Source organism: Sus scrofa, chromosome 13 (genome assembly GCF_054392235.1).
Source record: "Sus scrofa isolate SSC_HxYL_T2T_F1_AM1 chromosome 13, Sscrofa_HxYL_maternal_Yorkshire_Landrace_v2.0, whole genome shotgun sequence".
Lineage (NCBI taxonomy): Eukaryota > Metazoa > Chordata > Mammalia > Artiodactyla > Suidae > Sus > Sus scrofa.
Window position 1 is genome coordinate 125,693,714 of NC_139395.1, and position 27,106 is coordinate 125,720,819.

Genomic DNA, 27,106 nt, shown 5'->3' on the forward strand with positions numbered 1-27,106 from the left:
GCTAGGGTGGCAGCTGGAGGGCGCTGGTTGTCATAGTCTGTTCTCACTGGGTAACAAAATACCATAGACTGGGGGGCTTAAACCACAGACATTTATTTCTCACAGTTCTGGAAGCTGGAAGTCCAAGATAAAAGTGCATGGTTGGTTTCTGGTGAGGGCTCCCTTCCTGGTTTGTACATGGCCACTTTCTCTCCATGTGCTTACATGGCAGAGAGAAAAGAAAGAACCAGCTCTTTGGTGTCTCTTCTTTCATGGTCACTAATACCATCATCAGGGCCCCATCTCCAAATAGCATCACACTGGGGGTTAGGGATTTGACCTACAAATTTTGGGGGGAATACTATTCTGTCCATAGTAGGAGTTAATCGAAGACTATTTATGGCAAAAAGTCCAAAGCAGGCTTAACATACTGATGATACATACCAGCAGAGAGGGGAAGGATGAAGCTTCAGGAGAAAAGGAAAGAGGAGAAAAGGACTTTGTTTAGGAGGGTACTTCTCCCCCTGTGATGCAGAGGAGGGCCAAAGGGCATGTGCAGCCCCACCCTGACTTTTTCCTTGTGGTGGCAATGAGCTAAGACAGTTCCTGATGCATGACTTCTCATTTCCATTTTGAAGGAACATGCAAAGGTACCTGTTGAGAAGCAGGGAGAGGGTTCGAAATAGATTCAGTGGAGAAAAAGGCAGCTGACTCCCAACATACCGCCACAGAGTGGTGATGGGTCAATAGAGTTTGTTCACCTTGACGGTTTGAAGGTACCCAGTGCTTGGTGTTATGAGACGTTTCTCCACATCACTCAGCATCTGGAGTGTGAAGCAGAGAAGGAGGACATTTACTGAAAAGTGGCTGATGTGGGAGCCGTGGATTGAATTGAGAACATGGCACTGGAACCCAGAGAGGTTCATGCTAAATGATGGCCAGTGTCACATGGCTGGGTGGTGGTGAAGCCAGGAGTAAATTCTGTTACTTTTTGGCTCCAAAGCCATGTCATGTGCTTTGTTTCTGAAGGATAAATTTTGAAAAGAAAAAGTTATTTGCTAAAGATTCTGACGTAGCTAAACAGGCCTAGAGAGTGAACACGTGACCATGAATAGAGCTATACTTTCAGGAAACCAGAAGCTCTTGCCCCCTCCCTTTTGCCTCCTGTTGACTGAGGCCGAAATTATTTTTTCATTTCACAAATAGAGGTGCAAATATCTCCTGGGAGAGGGTCCCAGGGACCACTACAAAGTATATCTGCTACATTTTGGAAAACCTGACAGAATCTTATCAATACCCTGACTAGAGCAATTACCCACAATTACTAAAGTTGCAGCTGCTTTTACAAGCCTTTCTGATTCCTATAAATGATCCATGAAGTTCCCTGGAGACCTTGGCTTGGGCTGCGGCAGAGAAGTCAGAATATGGGGTTTTAGGTTGCATAGCCCTTGGGGGGGGGACAAAACATGGAGTTGTCTCATGCTTTGCCAAGTGACTAGTGATCATGGTGGCCATTTAATGAGCATCTATCAGCTTATTGTAGCTTATATGGGGTGGGGGGACTTGCCACACAACTCCAATGGCAGAGCTAGAAGGGAAGTCTGATGCTGGATGGCTTCCCTCTCCCACCACCCCTCTGAAAGTCACTCCTGTGGAAGAGCAGGTATCCCAGAGAGGAGCTGCACAGGCCTGGGGTCAGAGTTAGTGCTGGGTAGGAAGATGTCGCCCTCAGGACAGTGCTCCCATGCAATGGGCAGACCCAAGATATGGAGGCAGAGGGCAAGTTTTGGAGCAGGACCAGGACCAAGCCAATCTCTGACTTGTGGTACCTTAGTTAACATTTGCCATCATTACAAGAGTAATACACATTCTTTGTAGCAATGTTGGAAACCACAGAAATGTGGAAAATGGAAGCTATTTCCATGAACCTGAGAAGTACTGTTAGTACTTTAGTATACTGTGTCTTTGCAGTCTTCTTGCTCTGAATATACTTTTCTCATTTACTAATATTGGATAAACATTTTCCCACATTATTAAAATTCTCCTACAATAACATTTTTTTTAAATGTCTGCACAGTAGTCTAAAATAGTGAAAGAAAGAGCTCTAGCACTTATCAGGTCTGGGGTCAAATTCCAGTTCTGCCATTTCCTGACCTTGTGATGACACTCTGGTATCAGTTAGCCCTCCACTCTACAGGGAGAGTAAAAGAACTTTCTCCCAGGTATGTTGGGTCAATTATATGAGAAAAGGAATTGGAAGCCTTTGTCACAGAGCTGCATATGTGCTAACTACTATCCCTTCTGGAGTTTATTCTACCCATTCCCTGTTCTCCAACATTTAGGTTTTCCAGGTTTTCACCATTACAAATAACAAAAAGTGAACACCATTACATACAAATCTTTATGGTGCTCCATGATTATGTTTTGATGTGAAATTACTAGATCAAAGGATATGCAAAGTTGTACACACTTGACACACATTGCCAAACTATTCTTCAGAGGATGTGTATTGACCTATAATTAATTTGATGGCCCTTTGAAAGAGCTGGCTATGAACTCAGGAAGTGATGATGGCTTATGAGTGGGGAAGCAAGAAACAATCAGCATTTGTAGATTGACCCCAGAATGTGAGAACTCCCAATTTCTGGGCAGACCTGCTGGCCTCTCCTCTTCCACTTAAAGTCAGGCCCAAGGTCTGCCCAGGGAGTGGCCTGAAAAGGATGTGATGGGCAGTGAATTGTACTGAATTGAAGACAGAGAAGATTAGAAGATAGTGGAAAAAGCTTAGCTGAACAATGAAAACAAATCCATGATTTGCTTATTTGATTATTGTGGTGTGTTACTAATTATTTCCAAGTACTTTTTATATATTTTTAATTTTTAACGCATTTTTAAATACTATTTCCAAACTGTAATTAACTTATACTAACAGCATACAGATATAATATTGTGGGATGTCAAGTATGTTGAATTTTCACACTGTGACGATCCTTTATTCTGAGGTTATGTCCTTTCTACTTTTTTATGTGTAGTTTAATGTTCTTTTAAAGTTAAAATGATGGTACTAATGAGTAGGAGGGTATTTTTAAAGTATTTTAACCAGCAAATAAAAGCTGGCCACCTATATTCATCTTCTAATTTTAACTTTACATTTTATTGGCCCCTGGAATCCATATGTTGGGAAGCTAATGTCCAGGTGACACATAATCTAGTCCTTAAATTTTCATTTGTCCAACCAACATTCCATGAGTGGCTGCTGAGTGCAAAATGGACAGGAATCCTTCCCTTGACTCAGAGATTATGGTCTTTACATTAGTGTAACACTATGGAGGCTGTAACACTACAGGCTTTGGGGGTGACAGGCTGTAACAAAGAGCTGGGGGGAGTATGGGGATAACAGTGCATTCCAGGGTCTCCAACTCTTTTAAAAACTTTATTGAAGTAGAGTCAATTTACAATGTTGCGTTACCTCCTGCTGTCCAGCAAAGTGACTCAGTTATACATGAATACTTGTATTTTTCATATTATTTTCCATTATGGCTTATCATTCGATATTGAATATAATTCCCTGTGCTATACAGCAGGACCTTGTTGTTTATCTCCTAACTCTTTTTAATACTTAGAGGAATTGCTTGACTCATTATTAAATGTTGGAGCCCCCGGAGAAATAAAACTCAGTATAACAAACACCTCTCATAGTTGCAAATATGTATTTTGGAAATTAAAAGGGCAAGAATACAGGTAAAATAATCCATATAAGACAAGATCTATCCCTGAAAGTGGGAGAAATTAGTGGTAGACTTAAAAAATATATTTATTAAGCAAATTTGGGTAAGGACACACAAAGGAAGGAAAACCAGTGCTTGTGTTCATAAAACAGAGGCATGGAGAACTATAGTAAATTCTTTTAACATTCACAAAAACCTTAAGTAAAAGAAGTCACAAAGCAAAATATCACTAGTGACACTTAGGATATATTGAAACAACACAAATAGACCAAGCTGGAAATTCTATACAAAGCTCAAACACAGCAGGGACCAGTGAACCAGGGGATTATGCTGTTTGAATATATTTATATGACCAAGTGCTCTTTAATCCTAAACCTACAGAGCTAAAAGTGAAAAATATAAATATTTTTGGTATTTGAGTCAGAGAAATGTTCAGATTTGAATGTTTAAATCATAGAAAATCTTTCAACCTATACTTCCCAAACATTTTCTCTGGGACTGGAAGGCAGAAGAATTCTTCTGGAAAGAATATCTGTGATCATTTTGGTGGAATTTTCTGAGTGTTTACGTGAGGCATGCTTTTTGCCAGTTCTGACGGTAGTCAGCAGTTCCTGGAGGGTATGTGTCACAGTATAAGTTATTAACTGGAGTTCCAGCCAATATCCAAGCAATTGGGAAGGACACAAGCATGGCAGTTTTTTTTTTTTTTTTTTTTTCTTTTTTAGGTGATGGTAATTCTCTCACGCAAAATTGGTAAGCTTCAACACCCTGCAAGAGTCTGCAATCAAAAGGAAAACCACAAAACAGGCCTCATACAAACCTTCCCCATTACCTGCTTCAAACAGAGTATTGTCATAAGTTAATACAACCAGATTCATTTAATGTGAATAAATAAGTGACATAAGCTTAGAGCAGTTAGCATTTGCCACCAGCACATTGCTTTCTGTTGGTTTTGACATGCAGTTCATTCTTTGGATAAAAGATATTTGTGTTATCAATTTGGTGAATTCACCTTGGTCACTAGTCATCCAGATAATTTTATATATTGTGGCTAGTGTTGTAATTTAAATTGCAAAGAAATCATAGAAGGACAATTAGGTAATGAACTGTGAATGACACTATCTTTATCTTTTAATGGCATTATTTACACTAAATACAGTGTTTCTGAAAGCAGAAAACTCTATTTTCTTCACTTAGACATTGTGACAAGAAATTTTGATATATGTATATATGTATGTTATGTTTTAAAGACATAAACATATTATTAAAAGGTAAGGGAGTATTTTCAGGCACCAGTCTTGCAAAAAGTCTCACAGCTTTATTTTTCTTATGTTAAGTTCAAGTAGGTCAATAAATGAAAAACAGCAAAAAAAAATTATAGCTACAGTTGTCAACATTGAACTGACAATTGTAAATTGTAATGATTTCAGCTTTTTAAAAAGGCATTAGAGTGAAAAAACTGGAATTTCAAGTCAAATCCCATCACACCAATGTTCATTATAATCAAAAATTTGATTATAAAGAAATGATTTCCAAGGTCTGGCCAGACACTGGGAGTGTTTATAATTCTTACTGCCACAAAACTTACAATTTTAAATAATTCATGACAATGAGTGTTTTCCTAAAAGCAATTATTTAAAAGTTCTTTTGCATACAATACTCACTTCCTATAATGAAAATTATCCAACCCTTGATTTTACGACACATTGTAAGATGTGGTGATAAAAACCTCAATTCTAGGTAACCAGAAAAATGGAAACACAGATTATAACTGAAACGAGTTCCTTTACTTTGTTTACATTAATGAAGAATGCACTAGCAAACATTAACTAATTTACAAATTTGACTGTTTTGTATGGGAACAGCCCATTTTGAATTTATTCTGAGTTAAATCCACAACAATACAGAGAGAGGCATAGCACAGTGTCAGATGGAGATGTTTACTTCATAATTCGAAGATATTATACCATAACACACAAGTGACTATGAGCTCATTAAGGATAAAATCCTTGGCTTATGGGTCTTTAGAGCTTAGAACACACCAGAACATGTACCAAATGTGGAATGATGGACTTTTAGGAACAATTTTGCTCATATAAGTTCCTCTTTTCCCTGAGTCTTAAAAATTTATGGCGTATAAGGAAACTAAGAAGTTACAAACAATAAAAAGGCATCGGTGTAAGAGAGAAATTAAAGATCCCTTTCTTTAAATATGTGCTCTGAGTTCCAGTGAAAGACAATGGTGATCTTTGCTATGGGAACTACTGCCTATGAGTGAGTTAAGCTGAGACCATGGACATGAGCCAACAAGAAAGTGTAGGGCCATTGAATAGTTAAAAATTAGATTTGTTTTTCTCCAAAGCCATTAACTGTGTGATGGAAGTTAAGCCTTATTTTGCTTGTTTCCTCTCAAGTGGGATGTATTTGTAGACAAAAACTCTAAGGAATCAGGAAATTGAATTATGTCTTTGAGATTTATTGGGCCCTATTTAGGACAATAATGCTAAATGACCTAATTAGTATTCAATGGGCTTATATGAATCAGTATTTAAAAAAATATATTGATGTGCTCCCAAGAATTAACTGAATAATCGCTTTGCTAAAGTTGTGTACTTTGACTAAATTGACAGTATAGTTTGTTTGTTTGTTTGTTTGCCTTTTCTAGGGCCGCTCCCACGGCATATGGAAATTTCCAGGCTAGGAGTCAAATTGGAGCTGTTGCTTCCGGCCTTCGCCACAGCCACAGCAACGCGGGATCTAAGCCGCGTCTGCAACCTACACCACAGCTCACGGCAATGCCAGATCCTTAACCCACTGAGCAAGGCCAGGGATCGAACCCTCAACCTCATGGTTCCTAGTCAGATTCATTAACCACTGAGCCATGACGGGAACTCCGACAGTATAGTTTTAGCGTCAGGAAAGATTTCAGAAATATTTCTCTAGAGAAATTATTCTAATTATGATTCCATTTACTTTTTTCTAAAATAAATAATCAATTATTTCAGCATAATCATCTTTACTTTGGTGCCCTAACTGGCTCCATAGTTCATGTAGGAATTGCTTATATGACTTAATATTGCAGGAGACCATGAAAAAAATCATTGTGGAATATTATATTTAAATTGCAAAGAATTGGGAGTTCCCGTCGTGGCGCAGCAGAAACAAATCCAACTAGCATCCATGAGGACACGGGTTCCATCCCTCACCTTGCTCAGTTGGTTAAGGATCTGGCGTTGCCGTGAGCTTTGGTGTAGGTAACAGACATGGCTCAGATCCCAAATTGCTGTGGCTGTGATGTAGGCTGGCAGCTACAGCTCCAATTAGACCCTAGCCTGAGAACCTTCATATGCCGCAGGTGTGGCCCCAAAAAGACAAAAGACCAAAAAAAAAAAAAAAAATGCAAAGAATTGACTATAAAGGAACAATGTGAATACAAATGAAAATTTTAGATTTATAAACAAAATCTATAATATTTAGTTGAAGGTGCCTAATCATTCGCAATTATGAGTAAGAAGGAGACTAGAAATCCAAGCCAACATATCTATCAGCTAAGCAGTGAGATGTAAATAGCATAATTAATTTGGAGACAGGACATGACATAGGCATTTTGAAATAAATGGCTATAAGATTTTTTTGAAGTTCTGAATATCAATAAGCAGTAGCATTTAAGGGATTCTGAATTTTTCACCATTTGAAAAACTGCTATATTCACTAAGTTTCTGTAAACGTTCCAGTGTAAGTTATAAATCAGTTCTTTATTCACAAATCAAAGATTTATGATTGGCTTTTAAGTAGTTTTGTAAAGTCAAGTAAGGTAACTTGTGATTTTCTATAATTTTTACAAAGTCTCATTTCCTGAATAGTCACACATGTAATCTGGCCTAGTTAAAAATATATGTCTATTTTATATCCATTTTCTTCCAAGCATAAATTTTGACATTAAGGTGTAATTTTTAGAATTGATTATGCTAACACTCTACTATCCTAATTTCACTATATAACCATTTCAGGGAATGAATATTTATTTTTAAACATTTTAAATAAGATTCTCAATAATTTTACAGATACTCTAGAGCTGCATATTCAATGTGGTAGCCACTAGCCATAATTTATCCATTGAACAATTGAAATATGACTAGTGCAACTTGAAGAACTGAATTTTAAATTTCATTTTAAAATTAAGAACTCATAGTTGTCTTAGTTATTAGAAAACTTTGAAGTGTGTTTGGACAACTAAGGTTTATGAATCTACTTTTCCTTCTGCAAATTTATGAAACTTCAATAAACCAAGTACTACTAATGAACACCCACTGCCCAATTCAGGTGAGCTGAAAAATCTAAAAACAAACCAGATTTCAAAGATGTTATATGAAAAAAAGAATGTAGAAATGCTCATTAATAATTTTGGTATTCATTACTTAAGTACCTTGCATTTTATTTCTCTTGGACAGCACTGATCAGGAGCTCTATGAAAACTGCTAGGTTTTAAAAGTCATGTTTTAAATGTTTTATTTTAATGCCATTCTTTTAATCAAACATTTTCATCATTATGAAAAGGAAATCAGAGTTGGAATTTATCCAGTAGGAACTGACCTGTTTGTCCTCTCTATACTTCCTCCCTTCTCTGAATTGCAGAGCCCTTGCTAGCACCAACAGCAGAATGCAAAAATCATAAGCAGTGAATATGCAGAAATCGTGTATGAGAGCACTGATGAGTGTGCAATCAAATCAAACTCTTCACACGTTAAAAATTCTGTCTTTTCTTTCCCCCAGTTGTTTCCAGACCTGCGTGTCCCTGATTCCAAAATTAACCTTCAACTTCCTCTCAAGTTCTGCTGTGCTATGGCTTCTGGTTTAGAATAATAAGCAATGACTTTGCTGAGCAATGTGCTTGGTCATGTATTAATACTAGATTCTGTCCAGGCCCGAGAACTTTCATCCTTCAGAGTGGAGAGTTTCCTCTGTGAGAAGGGCTCAAATCCCAGCAGTTTGAACACCGCCACCCGATACTTCTTGGACATGATGTTGTACAGAATAGGGTTGATGGCCGCACTGAGGTAGAAGAGGACAAAGGACACGAGGTTGCAGTATTGGCTGATCTGAGCAATCTCCACAGAGCCAGGCTCCAAGGATTTGGAAAATAAATATCGCCCTACATGGAAAGGCAGCCAGCAGAGTATGAAAGCAAACACCACTACAGCTGAAAGGACAATGAGAAAGAGAATGTCAGTTAAAGAAATGCCATAGGAAATCACATTCTATTTTGAAGACATGGTTTTGTTTTGATTGTATGCTATGACCACTGACTTCAGAGAAATTTCATGTTCTGCTCTTCCCCATTTCTACATCTTAACCAAGATTGAGTCTGTCTGGACCAATATTTCAACTATTTTTACTGAACTTCCAAGTCATTTCTATTTAACCATATTCTGAGTGATTTTGTGCTTGAGTTGACATATTGACTCAAGTGACTAGACAATCTATTCACAATACTACATCATTTTATATGTGTTAGAGCAAACATATGAGATAATATTGTTATACTCAACCATAGTTATGTATCAGAGTTTGCTGGGGCACAAATTCCTTGGATATAATACAGACTCACTAATTTGAAATCTCCAGGAAGGAGGTCAAGACACCTGTTTTCTTTCTTTTTTTTTTTTCTTTTTAAAGTTTCACAGAGGACTGAATATTCAGTCAGGATTGAGAATCATTGATATGAATAATCCTTTTCCACCTACAATAGATATAATTAAGATATAAAAGGCCATAAAACCAAGTAACATTATCATCATCAGATCTTCATTTTGTCCATGTAAGTTAGCTTTTTTCATAATCTCTGCATTTTTAGATTAAGTTCTTAAAATTCAGAAATTAGAGGAAAAATAACAGAAGACAATATTTTAGTCCTGGCACCACTTTAGTGATTCCCTTCCAGTTCTCAAGGCAAAGGAAAATTGATATTGGTGTTGAGACACCAGTGAGGATAATTAACAGCTTAAAAAGAAAATTAGAGGAAATCATTAAGCTTATTCTCAAAACTAAGTTGTGCAGTAGTGACTGACTGCCCCAGAAGCAACATGAATATTAGAGTCCCCTGGGGGGCTACTAGAGGTTTACAATCTATTAGTCATATTGTTAGAATCACTGGTCCAAAGAATAAAAAAGTTTGACATTCTTTGAATAAACTCTATTACTTCGATACACAGGATTCCAGGAACTGTACAATTACAATATAAAATCATCTGGGAATGACCTCTAAGAAGCAATGAATATGCAAAAAAATACAAAATGTTGACTATGATATCCAAGTAATAAAATGTGCAGATTCTGGTTTTGAAAAAGCAACTACAATTAATATTTTGCTTGGATGTTAACACACTTTGTATTACTTCACTTGTATTAATCAAACACATATACTTAAAGAAGTTGAATTTATGTAAACACTATTCAGCACACTCGTGTGTGACACTGCAACCAGATGTTCTCTGTCCTATTAGCTACCACGCAAAAAAAAAGTCTCCTTTTCTCATACTGGAAGCCTGCATATCCTGGCTTATCCTAGCCTATCCCACTTGGAGAGACAGGTAATCATGAAAACAGAGACTCCAGAGCTGATTTGCCCCTGACTTCCTTAAAAGCTGTATAAACACCATCAGGGTAAACTGAATTGATGTAATTATCTGAAAAATTCAAGTTAAAAAACAAATCACAGTGCTGAAAAATGAATCTTCTCTGACAGAATTATCCACAATGACCATGTTTTGGTTAAATTTACCACTGAACACTTTCTAGAGTCAATGTCTGTTTCTCCCCTCCCCCCAACTCCTGCTTTTCTTAATGCAACTTGGATATCTACAAATTGAGGCAGAAAGCTTAACATCACCTTCAACACTTAAAGACCACAATAGGCTCTTAAATGAAAGATTTCAGTTTTGTAGCAAAGTTTCTGAGCTGATATGAAACATATTTTAGACAGAAATACAGAGGTGGGACATCTTTCCGTGAAAGAGAGAAGGGAGAGACAAGAAAGAGATACAAAGAAAGAGACCAAGAGTCAAGACAGAGATTGGGGCGGGGGGAGGGAGGGAGAGGGGGAGAAAGAGAGACAGAGACAGCGAAAATATTAGATATATAGAGAGAGAGCGAGCAAAAAAGTAAAACTGAAAAAAACAAACAAAAGACGGACACGCACAAGACAGAGAAACTAGAGACCAAAGAGAGTTTCAAGACAAACAGAAGAGGCTAATTGAGAGACTTACGGGGAGAAACAGACCTAGAGAAAGAAGGGAGAGAGGTAGACTCAGGGAGAAGAGAAAAGGCACGAGGAGCGGAGGGGACCCGGGAGAGAAAGCTCGAGGGCGCATTGAGACCCACCCAGCATTTTCACGGTTTGTTTGTGGTTCTGGTCCCTGAGCGAGGAGCCCACCGCCGCCTCGCCGCGCTTCCTCCGCCAGAGCTTCCTGCCGATGAGGCTATAGAGCACAGTGAGGCAGAAGACAGGCAGGAAGAAGAAGACACTGGACACCCAGACCATGACGGTAAGCAGCCCGGAGCGCACGGCGAACTCCGTGGCGCGGCACTCGTTGGTGTCCCGAGGGTCAGTGCCGTTATCATGCTCCACTCCGACCAGCACGAAGATGGGCCCGGCGCTGCAGAAGGCCACGGCCCAGATGACCAGGATGACCAGCTTTACCCGGCCCTTGGTGACCACTACCTTGGCCCGCAGCGGGAAGCAGATGGCGAAGTAGCGCTCGACGCTCAGCGCGGTGATGGTGAGCACTGTGGCGTAGGTGCAGCTCTCGCTAACGAACTGGAAGAGTTTGCAGAGCAGGTTGCCAAGGTTCCAAGGCCGGTACTGCCAGAGGCGGAAGAGGTCGAGGGGCATGCAGAGGAAGATGAGTAGGTCGGAGAAGGCCATGCTGGACAGGTAGAGGTTGGTGGTGGTGCGCATCTCGCGGAAGCGTGACACTACCAGCATCGTGAGCAGGTTGCCCGCGATACCCACCACGAAGAGCGCCACGCAGGTGGCGGTGACGCCCGCCAACAGCGGCGTGGGGAAGAGCGGCAGCAGCTCCTCCACTAGCGAGTCGTTTTCAGGGGGAGCGTCCCAGCCCAGGTCTGGCAGCGTGAGGTTGGGCCCCGGTTCCTCGCTCGGGGTCGCGTTCCACATGCTTAGGGCTCTGCTTAACTGGCTCTTGGATAGGACCGAGAGGGTGGAGCCGGCTGGTCCCAGAGAAGGTTCTCTTAGGCGCGAAAGAGTGCAAAGGAGTATCGAGCGCGGGCTCTCAGGGAGGATGCTAGGAGAGGAAAGAGGGAAGTGAGAGGCTGCAGCCGGGGAAAGGTAAGACTGAGAGCCTGGGGCGGGGAGGAGGGTGAGAGACGGAGGCGGGAAGACACTTACACACACAGTGGTGGTGAGATAAGCAGTGGGCCACCGCTCTTTCTGGCACCTCCCTTCTCTCCCCCACCCCCCTAAGTCCCTCTCTCCCAACCCAGCCTCTGGCTGGCTTCCTCACAAGTACCTGTCACCGGAGCAGCACGGCCAGCCCTGCCCCGCCTTTGCGCTCTTGCTCTCTGCATCTCCCACTTCCCAAAGCGTCCTGGTGTGTAGGCGCCGCAGAGACCTGTACTGCTAGGCTGGAGCTCGAGTAGCTCTCTCCCTAAGCCTTGGGTTCTTCCTGGCTAGTGTGGCCTAGGAGGGCAGGTCACACCCCGGGATGGGGGCGGGGACGGGGGGGTGGGGAGAACATCTTCAGTAGCTGGGACCGGGTTCTTCCTCAACAATGAATAGAGTTTACTATGGATCTGGTGGAGAGACTTGAGCGTGGGTGTACAACCAGGCTTGGAAAAGGAAGGGAGGGCGTTAAAAAAAAAAAAAAATCTAATGTTTGTGTCCCACCTGAGAGGAGATCCATGCTCACCTGGAAAAAGCCTCAGGCAGTCCTAGAACCTATCATCCGTCGTGTTAGCCCAGAGAAGCAGGCCCAGAGACTTAGGGTCCCTGGTCCAAGGTGACACAGTGAGTTGGAGGCTCAGGTACTAGGCTTGAATATCCTACTCCCAGCCAGCGGACTACTAAGAGTGAAGGGGCAAGATGTGTGAATAAATTCAGTTCCGAATTCAAGCCTCCAACTCGATGGTGGTAGGGGATATACTATGTAGGATATTACTTTTGCCTGCTGGAAACCTGAGGGGGTTGGTGCTAAAGGGCGTGATGGCTTGTGGTGGAGGGTGATAAAGGGGGAGAAGCAAAGGTTATAAGGCTGGCATGTCCAGGGTGCTCGGTTAATACTCTTTGAGGTGTGGTTGAGAGAGATCAGCCTTTGGGTAGCTGTGTTTACTTGGGCAAGTCATCAACCTTTTTATTTTAAATTTCGAGGGTGTTGTGAGGACCACTGGGAATGGATTTCAAGTGTTGAGGACAGAGTTGGAGCTGTAAATAAATATAGGCTGCGTTATTATTATTGGGGTTGCTATTGCGGGACAGGAGCTGCCCTCGGTGGGAATGGGTCAGAGGCTTCCGCTACGCTGGCGAGGTGACTCGCCTGGAAGCTCCATGTGCTTTCCCTGGCTGGAGCAGAGAACTGACAACGGAAGACACAAGACTGACAGCTAAGCACGAACTCACTAACCCGCCTGGTCTCTTCTACCGACCAACCTGGGGACAGCCCGGGAGCGCCTTCAGCACCGCGGCCAGCGACCCGCCCCTCCTACGGCGCCACGCAGCTCTGAGCTGAGCCTTCCTGCCCTCACCTTTTTCAGTTCGCGTCTCAGCACCTCTTCCTTTCAAACACAGACTGGTATTAAGCGGCTGTGTTGACGGCATCTATTCACGCTCACTAGCCCATGACCTAAACAAGGATTCATTCACTGTGTATGAGAGAAGGGTTTTCCTGAAGCATTTATTAGTGCGTTTGCACATGACTTTGACAGATGATTTACATCACCTCTGCCAACTAAATTGTTAATGCTTAAAAGTCCACAAAAACCTAAGACTGGATGTATGCACACATACGCGAAGGATTCTATGTGCAGTGGGAGACTGCGTGAGGAAGTTTGATACAGGCAAGTCAATGGAGAACACTCTACATGGGTTAGCGGTGCTGTTACAGACGTTGGACCAAAAATCTATTTCAACTATTAAAAAAAAAAAAAAGAAAGAAAGAAAGAAAGAAAGAAAAGAAAAGATTACAGCTAAGTTGTTATCCGTTACTAATACTTTAAAAAAAATCAATTATTTGATTTTATCACTTCCCACCCTACATTATTAGTAAATTTATGTGTGCAGAAAAATCTCTAAAAGAAGAAAACAAATTGCAAAAAATAAAAATACCATAAGAAGCTATTGTTTAAAAATAAGCATCAGGAAGACTGTGGGGCCTGTTTCTAGTCTACTGAGTGTTAAAGCAACGTCTGACAGATGGGGAAAATGTCTAAAAAATCCATTATGATAAAAATTTGGCATATTGGCTAAAATAGGCAAATATTTAACTGCATTCAAATATTTTCTAAAATAAAGACAAATATGTATTGTGATGAAGAAAAAATAGAGGATACTACTGAAACTGATTCATTCATTCACAACACATAATATAGCAAAAACATATAAAACTGTCTATTTGTTAGGTCCTGTGAATAGCAAGATAAATAAAACTCAGACAAGTCTCATATTTATAAACTTAGATTCTGGAGAGAAAAATACAGTTAAGCAATTCCAGTACAGTATGATATGTGCATTTAAAGAGGCATATATGGAGTTCCTGTTGTGGCTCAGTGGTTAACGAATCTGACTAGGAAGTATGAGATTGTGTGTTCCATCCCTGGCCTCAATCAGTGGGTTAAGGATCCGGCATTGCCGTGAGCTGTGGTGTAGGTCATAGACGTGGCTCAGATCCTGAATTGCTGTGGCTCTGGCATCAGCTGGTGGCTACAGCTCCAATTAGACCCCTAGCCTGGGAACCTCCTTATGCCGCAAGTGTGGCCTTAGAAAAAGAAAAAAAAAAAAAGAGGCATATATAATGAGCTCTGTTGAAATATGGAGAAACAATGAAGTGCATAGAGGTTTTGGGGAAGGCTTCTCAGAGGAAGAGGCATCTAGCTGGATCTTGAAAGTTGAGCTCCTTCAGAGGAAGCAGAACATGCTAAACTGTTCTCAGACAAAGGCACAAAACCACATTGGAGCATAAAAGCCCAGCATGTCTTGTCCTTTGAATGACAGTATTATGGATTCACGGATTTTGATACATTTAAAGTGTATTGATATTTTGTGGCTATTTTTTCTTTTGATGTTCAAATTATCCTATCTTTGGTGAATGAGATCCCCTTTAGGCTGGCTCTAAATTCTTTTGACATGGCTCACTTAGACTTCAAGAACTTCCTTGCTTTGTGGCATGGTAAGGTACTCCTTGCTTACCTCTTAATTTCTCTACTCTAGACCTGAGATCAGCCATTTATTCAAGAATCTCTGGTACCTCATACTGGGGAATGGCATTTAGAAATGATTTGGGGGAGCAGAAGCAGTTATTTCCCCTAGCATTAGAGACTAGACCCTGTCTTTGGACAGAGATCTTTAAAAAAAAAAAAAGAGGTGATAATGATGATACAGTTAATAGATCAAACACACCCTTAGCAAGTGATCAAAATTAACATCATCAATGTGATACTCTGGGAAGAACACAGTGTCACTTACATGGTATTCCAGCTAGGAATGCACAACCTTGATCTAATCACAAGGGAACATCAGACAAACTCAAAAAGAGGAGTATTCCATTTTAAAAATTCTCCCCCCCAAATGTCAATGTTATATAAGACAAAGAAAGACTGAAAAAATGTTCCAGACTAAAGGAAACCAAAGAGATGTAACAGCTAACTGTAATTCCTGTTGCTAGACTGGATTCCAAACTGGAGAGAAAAAAAACTTCTATAAAGGATAGCATTGAGCTAAGTGACAGACTTAGAATATGGATGGTAGATTAGATAGAAGTATTGAATCAGTGTTAAGTTTACTGGTGTTGATAGTTGTGTGAAAAAAATCTTATTCTTAAAAATACATGTTTATGCATCTGTTTCAGGAAAATAATTATGTGTGTGTGTAGATAAATAGAGCCAGTGGTAAGGCAAATGGAGCAAAATGTTAAATAAATCTGGGAAAGGGGTCAAATGATTTCCTTTGTACTATCCTTACAACTTTTCTTTGAAATTATTTCCATATAAAAAATCAAGTAGTCATAAGTTTATAAAGATACATAAATTCAACTTCCAATTATTTACTGAATGTATTTGATTTCATATTTATATTGAAACATAACAATGTTTCTAACAACATAAACATAACTATTTATAATATGCATTAGATGATTTTAAATTGATAATATCAGTATTATCACCAAAAGTAAACTTCACAAAGTTTGACATTATTTTTGCAGTTCTCTTTGTCCTTAGAATATACCCCACTAAGTTTGTACAACTACACATTCAAAAATTAATTGAAATAATGCTTTTTTATGCAGACTATGCTACCAATTTGATACATGGTTAGATTTATTTGTTTCAGTTACTTTTAACTTTAGGAATAATTTTAAAATTTAAAATTTGTTTTTGAATATATAAATCACACATGTAATTGGAAAGAACTTTAAAACAAAGCATGGTCCTAAATTTAAAATGATAAACCAAAGAGTATTCAGAAAAATATTACACATTTTTCATAATCCCCAATTGACATCATTAAAAAAAATTAGCTTCTGGTTTACCTATCCTGTGCGTATTTCTGTAAATGTGTGTGTGTATAGTATATACAAAAGGTAATATACGATATACATTGTCTACTGTCTTGATTTTTTTAACATAACATTGTATCCTGGAATTCTCTTACATCAATATACTTTTCTTAAATGGTTTTATAGTACCCCATCTTGAGGAAGTTACATAATTTCCATTATGGAAATATACCTTAATTTTAGTCAACTAGTGTTTTACTGCTTTCGATTGTATGGTTCAGTAATCTTTCACTGTTTTGAATTATGCTGCATTTTACATATCTACAGCTGTATTATATAAAAACATAAAAATAAAATAACAGTTTAATAAATGAATGATTAAAAAAGGGTCCTCTTCCCAGTCCTGGCAACCATGTACTTCTGTCTCTATGAATTTGATTACTCCAGGTACCCACATCAGTATCTGTTCTCTTATGACTGGGTTATTTCATTTAGCATACTGTCCTCAAGATTCATCTATGTTGTAGCATGTGTCAGAATTTCCTTCCTTTTTAAAGCTAAATAATATTACATTTTATGCGTATAGACCACAATTTGCTAATCTGCTCATCATTAATGGACACTTGTTACTTTCACCATTTGGCTACTTATGAATAAAGCTGCTATGAACATTGGCGTACATACATCTGTCTGAGTCTCTGCTTTCAATTCTTTTAGGTGTATACCCAGAATTAGAATTGCTGAATCATGTGCTAATTCTAGTATTCATTTATTTATTTTTTGCTTGCTTTTTAGGGCTGCACCCACAGCATATGGAAGTTCCCAGGCTAAGGGTTGAATCGGAGCTGCAGCTGCTGGCCTATACCACAGCTCACAGCAATGCCAGATCCTTAACTCACTGAGGGAGGCCAGGGATCAAATCCGCAACCTCATGGATTCCAGTCAAGTTCGTTAACCTCTGAGCCACAAAGGGAACTCCCTATTTTTTAACTTTTTGAGGAACTGCCATATGGTTTTCCTCAGCAGCTGCACCCAAGCATGCACAAGGGTTCCATTTTCTCTGCATACTCGCCAGCACTTATTCTCTCTTTTTTCTCTTGTTTTTCTGTCGTGTAATAGTCACCCTAATGAGTGTTAAGTGGTATATCATTGAGGTTTTGATTTGTATGTTTATTTAAGTCATTTGCCCCCACCTGTTTTTTTTGTTTGTTTTGTTTTTTGTTTTTTGGCTGTTGAGTTGTCCCTTTTGACTCTTGAGACTGTGTTTTTTTTTTTTTTTTTTTCTCCTTGCCAATTCATCTTCTAATGATTCTGAAAGCATTGGAAAATAAATAAGAAGAAAAGTTGGTGAAAAGTTGGTAAAAAGTAGTATTCCATTTTAATGGATATGATGGCAACATCCAGTTCTTTATAAGCAAGGCAGTTTCAAAGCTTCAACAGATGGTGCACAGCAATTGTGCTTTACTGATAGAGTTACAACAAATTCCATTAAATTAAAAATCCACTTAGCAGATGCCTTTAAGAGTTGTTGTCCTCTCTGAAGCTAATCTTTGAAGCAAAGACATTGTTTTTTTTTTGGTGTTTGTTTGTTGTGTGCTTGGATCTTTGAAAGCAGAGTTTTCTATAATGTAGTCTATTGGTATTTGAAGTATATTACTTAGGAGAGTTGAGGGGTAGGATGGTGGAGAGATAGAAAGTACTTTAATCTCTGACAAAAAGGCAGGTTATTAATAAACTAGAGATTTGTAAACAGGAGATGAATACATGAGTTTCTTTATAGAAATAATATATCCTCAACCTGTTTTGCTATAGATTGTAATATATATTAAATTTTAGTGGACATTAAATACTATAAATTATTTACCTCACTAAGCTCACTAAAATAGGATTCTACCTCTGGTTCAAATTTTTAAAAAATCCATAATTACTTAATAAAACTGGTAAGTAATAAAAAAATCTATGACTGGGCGATTTAATTTTATTATGTCAAGATATTATTTAATATGAAATTAAGGTAATGTATCAAAATATTTCATCCTATAAAGTCTTTTTTCTAAACTGGAAATAGTTTAATTTAATTTATTTGGCTGTGCCCTCAGCATACAGAACTTCTGGGGCAGAGCCAAGGATCAAACCCTCACCACAGCAGTGACAACACTGGGTCCCTAACTCACTGAGCTATCAGGGAACTCTGATTCTACAAAGTCTTGCCAAGTGCATTAGAAAGGAGAATTTTTTTCATTGTATAAATCATGGAACATTCCTTTTGAGAATGCTAATGAGGAAAGATAAATTGGATTGTAAACAGTGCAGAAGATTACAAATAAAGCCACCCAGTATGTATTGCCTACTGGACATTTATTACTGAAGAGCTCACCATCATTTCAAACTTATCATGTATCTAAAGCAAATTCATCACCTCCAACCCACTGGATGTTCCTAATACCTATCCTTCATCTCCATTCTCTATTTTTAATTTTTCAATGTAATTTTAAATGTTATTTCCATTTACAGTAATTACAGAATATTGACTATATTCCACGTGTGGTATAATACATCTTTGAGCCTATCTTATACACAATAGTTTGTACTGTCCACTCCCCCACCCTTATATTGTCCCTCTCCCCCACGACTGGTAAGCACTAGTTTGTTCTCTGTATCTGAGTCTGCTTCTTTCTTGTTATATCCACTAGTTTGTTATTTTTTTATATTCCACATATAAGTGACATCATAGAGTATTTGTCTTTCTGCGTCTGACTTATTTCTTTTAGTATAGTGCCATCCAAGTCCATTTATGTTGCTGCAAATGGGAAAATTCCATTCTTTTTATGGCTGAGTAGTGTGGTTGCTTAGTCCACTTAGGTTGCTTCCACATCTTGACAATTGTAAATAATGTTACTATAAACATTGGGGTGCATGTATCTTTTTGAATTGGAGTTTTCATCTTTTCTGGCTATATACCCAGGAGTGGAATTGCTGGATCATACGTCAGGGTTTTTTTTTGTCTTTTGTCTTTTTTTTTTTTTTTAAGTGCTGCACCCGCAGCATATGGAGGTTCGTAGGGGTCTAATTGGAGCTGTTACTGCTGGCCTACGCCAGAGCCATAGCAACGCCAGAACCGAGCCTGTCTGTGAACTACACCACAGCTCGTGGCAACACTGGATCCTTAATGCACTGAGCAATGCCAGGGTTCGAACCTGCAACCTCATGGTTCCTAGTTGGATTCATTTCCACTGTACTATGATGGGAACTCCACATTAGTTTTATTTTTAGTTTTTTGAGAACCTCCATGCCATTTTCCACAGTGGCTGCACCAGTTTACAGTCTCACCAACAGTGTAGAAAGATTGCCTTTTCTCCACATCTTTGTCAACATTTGTTATTTGTGGTCTTTTCCATGATAGCCATTCTGACAGGTATGAGGTAATTTCTCCTTGTGGTTTGGATTTGCATTTCTCTGAGGATTAGCATGTTGAGCATCCTTGCATGTGCTTGCTGGCCATCTGCATTTCCTCTTTGGAAAATGTCTTCTCAGTTCCTTTCCCCCTTTTTTCAATCAAGTTGTTTGCTTTTTTGACATTTCAATTGCATGGGCTGTTTATATATGTTGGATATTAATCCCTTATTGGTCATATCATTTGCAAATATTTTCTCCCATTCTGTAAGTTGTCATTTTGTTTTGTTGATGGTTTCCTTTGCTGTGCAAAACGTTTTATGTTTAATTAGATCTCATTTGTTTATCCTTGCTTTTATTTCCTTTAGTATATGAGACAGAACCAAAAAATACTGCTGCAATTTATGTCAAAGAATATTCTGCCTATGTTTTCCTTTAGGCCTCATTTCCATTCTTAATTGCCACCATCTAAGTCTAGCACATCCCTCCCTCCCACCCCCACCAACAACTATACAGACAGCAAGCTCTTCTCAGTCTAATTAAACAAAAGAATTTGGTAAAACTGAATTTCTTTAAAGTTCGTTTAACTTTTGCATCCTTCCTATGTAAAAAAATTTTAGTGGCTCATTCATTCTTTAATCTCACATCAAGTTTTTCAAACTCCGACCTTCTCGAGGTCTCATAATTTGACCTTACCCTGCATATCCAGCAAGATATGGATAACGTCCTGCCTCTTCCCACCTCTTGCTTCTGGCCTCTCTCTTCAAATCCTAACCACAGGAGTCCTGACCAATGTTTTGCTCTCAATTCCTATGTCCTTCAGAATTTGTACTTCTCAGTTTACTTCCTAGTTATGAACTGTTTCTATGGTGTCCATCAGTCACTTCTTCAAATATAAGTCCTCTAAAGGCAGCTGAAGTGTTTCATGGGAAGCCCAGTCAGTTCAGATTGTTTTCTTTTTTTTTTTATTTTCCCAATACATTATTTTTTTCCCCTACTATACAGCATGGTGACCCAGTTACACATACATGTATACATTCTTTTTCTCACATTATCATGCTCCATCATAAGTGATGAGACATAGTTCCCAGTGCCTCACAGCAGGGTCTCATTGCTAATCCATTCCAAAAGCAATAGTCTGCATCTTTTAACCCCAAGCTCCCAATCCATCCCACTCCCTCCCCCTCCTCCTTGGCAACCACAAATCTATTCTCCAAGTCCATGATTTTCTTTTCTGTGGAAAGGATCATTTGTGCCTCATATCAGATGTGTTTTCAGCCATGTCTCACCACGTCTTCTGCTAATGTCTTGGTCTGACCCTCCCTAATCCTCCACCAGAATTGCTGCAGTAGACAAAGGACTGCTCTCCTATTTATTCTTTCTTTTATTTTTTTGGCTGTGTTGGTGGCATGCAGAAATTTTAGGGCCAGGAATTGAACTGTGCCATAGCAGAAACCCGAGCCACAGTAGAGACAACACTGGATCCTTAACCCACTGAACCACAAGGGAAAACCTGTTCTTCTTTTCCCATGATTCTTTGCCATCATCTGCTGCCAGTGATCTTTTTGAAAATGCAAATCTGATCCTGGCCCTCCTCTGCTTAGAATATTTCAAATGATCTCCCATTGGCCTTGACCCCACAATGGCTGGCAAGATTTTCCAGGATGCCTTGCAAGACAGAATTCCCTGGAATATAGATTTCAACTTGGAACCCTCTCTCTCTTACTCTTCGCAATCCAGATCCATGGCTGTCTTTCAGGTTCCTCATGGGGGGTCAGTTTCCCGTGCCTACAAAGATTTATATTTCTTTTCTTCTGTTCCACTGTTAAAATTTTTTTGTACTCAGTTATGTGACTGTTTAACATTTCTCTCCCTCATTAGATTGTAAGGCTTATGTGAAGAGGGCCCAAGTCTTTTGGAAATCATTGTTGCCTGGGACTTAACAAATATTTAATAAAAGCTTTTTAAATGAATGAGTGCACTTTTTATTAAGGAATGTCTCCCTAAACCTAGGGCTTCCCCTCAGATCCCAGTGAACACTACTTTCCACTCCAGAATTGAGTGAGAATTCAGAAGACTCGATCCTTGTACACTGATAGCTATGTTCTGCCTTATTCACACATAAGGAGTTTACATAAGTTATAAAATATAAATACACTTGTAGTTTCAGATAATTTAAGGGGAATATTTTTGCTTTCATTTATTTCATCTTCGAGTTTTACCTAAGAGAAATATTTATTTAGAAAAAAACCTATACAAGTCAAAAACTATGTAAAACTGAAAACTCAGGCCACATTACTTTATTGCAAGAGGAGTTTAACTGACTATTTTAGATTACAAATTTATTTCAAATGGATAATGTATTGGCAATGTCTTGATCACAACAGACACTCTCTGTTATGCAGTTATATAACAGAGATGGTATGTAAAAGGCAGTAATAGTCGCTGGAGCCACAGTGTGCTCATAAATGTTTAACAACCAGATCTTTAGGGGAAAAAGGAAGCAACCAACAACTTCAATTTGAAATGTTTGGCAATTTCTATGGTGTACCTACTCCCCACCATGGTTAGTTTCATGTCACCAAAGCCACTAAAGGCAGAGTTTGAAAGCCATGCTAGCAAATGGCTCTTACAAGTCAGTACAAACTGGGTTCAACACACCACTAGCTGAATCCTACATAAGGAGCATAAACATGTTGGGAGAGTCAATGGCTTGACTTTAGATAGGTATCTTGTGTAGATTAGGAAAACTCACAAAGAAAATGGGTAAAATATATCTAAACATACTATTAAGGGATAAGATGAACATAGATTTAACTCTGTAATAATCAGGGTTCACCAGGGAAAGAGAACCAATAGGAATATACATATATGTATGTATGCATACACACACACACACGCATATATATTAAGACAGAGAAAGATATTATATGTATGTATATACATATATATGTCTTATTATACATAAGACAGAGAGAGATATTATGAGAAGTTGGCTCGTGTAATTATGGAGGCTGAGAAGTCCCACAATCTATCATGTGCAGGCTGGAGACCCAGGAAAGACGTTGGTATAATTCAGTCTTAATCTGAAGACCTGGGAACCAGGGGAGCCAATGGTATAAACCCCAGTTTGAGGGAAGGAAAAGATGAGATGAGAGGTTGCAGTTCAACAGTGAGGGAGGACACAGGAGTAATTTCATTCTCCCTCTGCCTTTTGTTCTATTCTGAACCCTCCCTCAATGAATTGGATGATGACCACCAATACCGGGGGGTGGCAATCCTCTTTACTGAGTCCACCAGGTCAAATGCTAACTAATCTGGAAACACTCTCACAGACACACTCAGAAATAATGGTTGTAGAATGAGGTACCACTTCACACTAGTCAGAATGGTCATCACTAAAAAGTCTACAAGGAACAAATTCTGGAGAATGTGTGGAGAAAAGAGAACCTTCCTACACTGTTGGTGGGAATGTAAATTGGTACAGTCACTCTGGAGATCAGTATGGAGGTTCCTCAAAAAACTAAAAATAGAGTCACCTTATGATCCAGCAATCCCACTCCTGGGTATATACTTGGACAAAACTATAATTTAAAGAGATACCTGCACCCCTATGTTCATAACAGCGCTATTCAAACAGGCAAGATATGGTAACAACTTCAATGTCCATTGACAGATGAATGGATAAAGAAGATGCAGTGCATGCATACAATGGAATACTACTCAGCCATAAAAATAAATGAAATAATGATATAGCTTATATGCGGAATCTAAAATATGACACAAATGAACCTATCTGTATAACAGAAACAAACTCATAGACATAGAGTACAGACTTGTGGTTGCCAAGTGAGGGGAGGTAGGGGAAGGATGGATTGAAAGTTTGGGATTAGCCGATGCAAACTATTATATATAGAATGGATAAACAACAAGATCCTACTGTATAGCATGGGGAATAATATTCACTATCCTGTGATAAACCATAATGGAAAAGAATAATAAAGAAGAATGTATGTATATATATGGATACACACACACACACACACACACACACCCACACCCACCTGAACTACTCTCCTGCACAGCAGGCATTAACACAACATTATAAATCAACTATACCTCAATAAGATAAATTTTTTTAAAAAGCAGTAATGTTTAATCTGAGCACTCTGTGGCCAGTCAAGTTGACACATAATTAACCATCACACATTCCTTCCTAGAATAGTAAAATTAAAAGTTGCCATTTTTAGAAGGCATATTTTGAAGCAAATAAAAGGAAGCACTCCAGCTAACTTTAGATCAGAGAAGGCAAACTTTTTCTATAAAGAATCAGAAAATATTTTAGGCTTTGTAGACCCTATGTTCTCTTTCACAACTAAGATGTCACTGCAGCATAAAAGCATCCATCAACAATGTAATGAAAAAAATGGTTGGGGCTGTGTTCCAATAAAACTTCACTTAAAAAAATATGAAGTGGGGTGATTAGTTTGCTGACATCTGATCTAGATTTACTAGAGTTATAGAGGTAAGGGATATTGATTATCCCAGTCACAGTGAAAACCTACTTGCAGTTGGAATTCTCACAGCTGAGATATTTATTAAGTCAACTCCTCAAACAGTGATGGACTCAGGAATGGACAAGGGACCTAAGGACAGTGATGCAGGAGAGAAAGTATACCGAGAGGCATCTGGGGAAAGCCTTCCTGTTCCTCATGGGAAGCTACCATTCTGTCCCCTTTGGGCTTTGTCTTGATTGACTGTGACACCTAGAATCATGATGCCACCAACCTGAGGATGAAGCCAACAATGAGGAAGGTGGGACCAAGAGATGGAAAGAGCCAGATCAACCAACCCTGGAACCTGCCCGACCCCTGGAGTTCCTGTGATGAAAGATACATTTTCCTATTGAGTATGCCTGTCACAGATGGGGTTTCTGTAAACTGAACTGAAAGTATCCTTATTGATTCAATTATGTCTTCTTTGCCCCAATTTCTTTTATTTACAAATGTAATACTAAACCAATGACTCCTCTCCGTAGGAATTTCTTATCTCTTTTAATAGACATAATCACAGTATTTTAACCTTCCCCTGAAAAATCATCAGGGGTCAAGATTGCCCTACCAAATCAGAAAAGTTAATATTTCCTAGTTATTCTTCAACATTTACTCTGCTCCCACAAGACAAATATCCTAAAGGCACGAGCCCTGCTTTTGGAGCCATTCCTTCTAGGCTCTTCCTGACTCAACATGGTGCACACTGTGGACCACCCACCTTGTAGCCCTTCCATCCTCTCATCCTGAGAAAAAAACCTTGACATTGTTCAGCTAACGGGAGATTGCATACTTTAGAAAAGCCTAGACCTTTCCCCAGCCCTGGGGAAGATGATCTTAATTAACCTAATTTAATCATGGAAATTCCATTTTTCTTGCCAACAAATGATTTAGGAATGGGCATGTCTATAATTCTGAACAGTGAGTGTGGAAGTGTTTTTCTCAGTCTTAGAAAGGGATACAAGGGAGCCTTCAATGTTGCGAAGTCCCTGAATCTGCTTCAGTAGTCTGGAAATCTTGCGGTCAAAAGCCAATATTATGAGCAAAGCACAGCAGAAGAATGAAGAGACCTAGCTCCTCAGTGGTGGCAATTTAAGCAAGCCTGGAATCACCCTACCTCAGGCTTTTTATGCTATTGGTGCCAATTGAGTCAAAGCAGATGAAACCACACCAACTGAAACACTCACTAATATGTTGCTTTGGGCAGATGGCATCTGAGTTCCTCCACTTGTCTGAACAGAGTAAGAAGGAAGAGCATGATGTTTATTCTGCACTGATCTCTTTCTGAGAGATGCACTGGTAAGTGATTTTATGGCATCTATGAAGACAATATGGCTGCAGACTTATTTTAAAATATTAGAGTAGCCTAATGAATAAGCCAGAATGTTTTATACTTCTAGGGAAAATTCAAATTTTCATATACTTTAAAGCACAAGCTGTTAAATCAATCACTTTCAAATCTGTACCAGAGATTATATTAAAATAATCAAATCTCTTAATACATTTAGAAAATTTACTATGATATTTTTTTAGTCATTGTTTCATTCACATTTTCAGATGATTTGTTCTTTCTTAATTATATAAACAAAATATGAAAACCAGTTTTAAAGCAATTTTGGCCTTATAGTCCAGTCTTCACAAGCAGAAAATATTTTCAGTTTCTTCAGAAAACCTCTTATCTAATGCTGTATCTGTCAAATTCTTATTTTTATTCTTTTGTGTTTGGACACATTTTAGAATCCTCAAATTGTGATGATTATGACTTTACATTGCATTGTCACAGAGAATAAAAAAATTATCTGATTAGTATAAAAAATATGGAAAATCAGATCTATCTGATGTCAATGTACATCCTAGTCTATTTTTTAAGAGATAATATTAAAGCACTGTGTTCTTGATTAGGGGGCAAGTGTCACAGAAGTGGGCTATGTTCATAGCTGAGTTGGTGGAGCTCGTGCTAACATTGTTTTTTGTTTCCCAGAATTACATTGAAAATGTCATCTTCACCTAACCCCTTTCTTCTGGACTAACATATTCCATCCCAGTGGAATCAAACAAACCCAAGGACAAAACCTGGCTCTTTCACCTACTAAATCTAAGACCTCAATTTCCTCACATGATTATCCCCATCCTTCCATCACAAGGTTCTTGTGGGAATTAAGTGAATATGGAAACAAGAGTAGTAAGAAGAGAGGAAAAGTTCAATGCATGGTTCCTCCTCCTCTTCTACATTATTATTATTTCCCTAGAGTGGAAGATGCCCCCAAGGAGAAGGCTGCCCAGGTGCTAACAGCACCACATCCAGGTCACTCTTCCTTCCCAGTTCTGTGATGAGCTTCTGGGGGCGAAGGGCCTTTGTATTGTATTTCCTCCCAATCCTTACCCACTGCCTGCATGGGGAGACAGCATGGGGAGCTTATAGGAAAGGGGAAAATCTATTAAAAGGGGAAGCAAAGGATGCAGAGGCCAAATGATCAGCTTCACAATTTATCCTGATGACAATATCTTCAGTTAGAGCAGTCAGGAGCAAATTGAATTTAACATATTGAATCAAATGCTTAAGGTAGAAAGGAAACTTACCTTTAAAGGAAGGCTGTGATGAGTCTCTTTTTAAAATAAATATTCTTTTGCAATCTCTTGAATGTATCCATTTCATAAATCTGGGAGTTTTGTACCTTGACTGATTTTCACTCAAAACTTGAAGTTCTTATGCCATTTGAAGCAACATGGC

At 38.9% G+C, this 27,106-nt stretch overlaps 1 protein-coding gene across 5 annotated transcripts; it reads right to left on the reverse strand.

Annotated features, from left to right (window-relative positions):
• Nucleotides 1-5,003: 5,003 nt before the first annotated feature.
• GHSR (growth hormone secretagogue receptor) lies at nucleotides 5,004-27,106 on the reverse strand. Of its 5 annotated transcripts, XR_014822459.1 has the most exons (5): nucleotides 26,956-27,106; nucleotides 13,467-13,564; nucleotides 11,088-12,010; nucleotides 6,971-8,907; nucleotides 5,004-6,512 (listed from the first exon to the last, which is right to left on the reverse strand). XR_014822459.1 is itself a non-coding variant. In XM_084987068.1 (4 exons), exons 3-4 carry the CDS (start codon nucleotides 11,881-11,883, stop codon nucleotides 8,603-8,605), a joined length of 1,101 nt encoding a protein of 366 aa, XP_084843194.1. In that variant the 5' UTR covers nucleotides 11,884-12,010; nucleotides 13,467-13,564; nucleotides 26,956-27,106; the 3' UTR covers nucleotides 5,004-8,602. The 5 variants fall into 5 exon arrangements, 4 of the variants coding, with proteins under 4 accessions (XP_084843194.1, XP_020924200.1, XP_020924201.1 ...); XM_084987068.1 differs by having other exon boundaries at nucleotides 5,004-8,907; XM_021068541.2 differs by lacking the exon at nucleotides 13,467-13,564 and having other exon boundaries at nucleotides 5,004-8,907.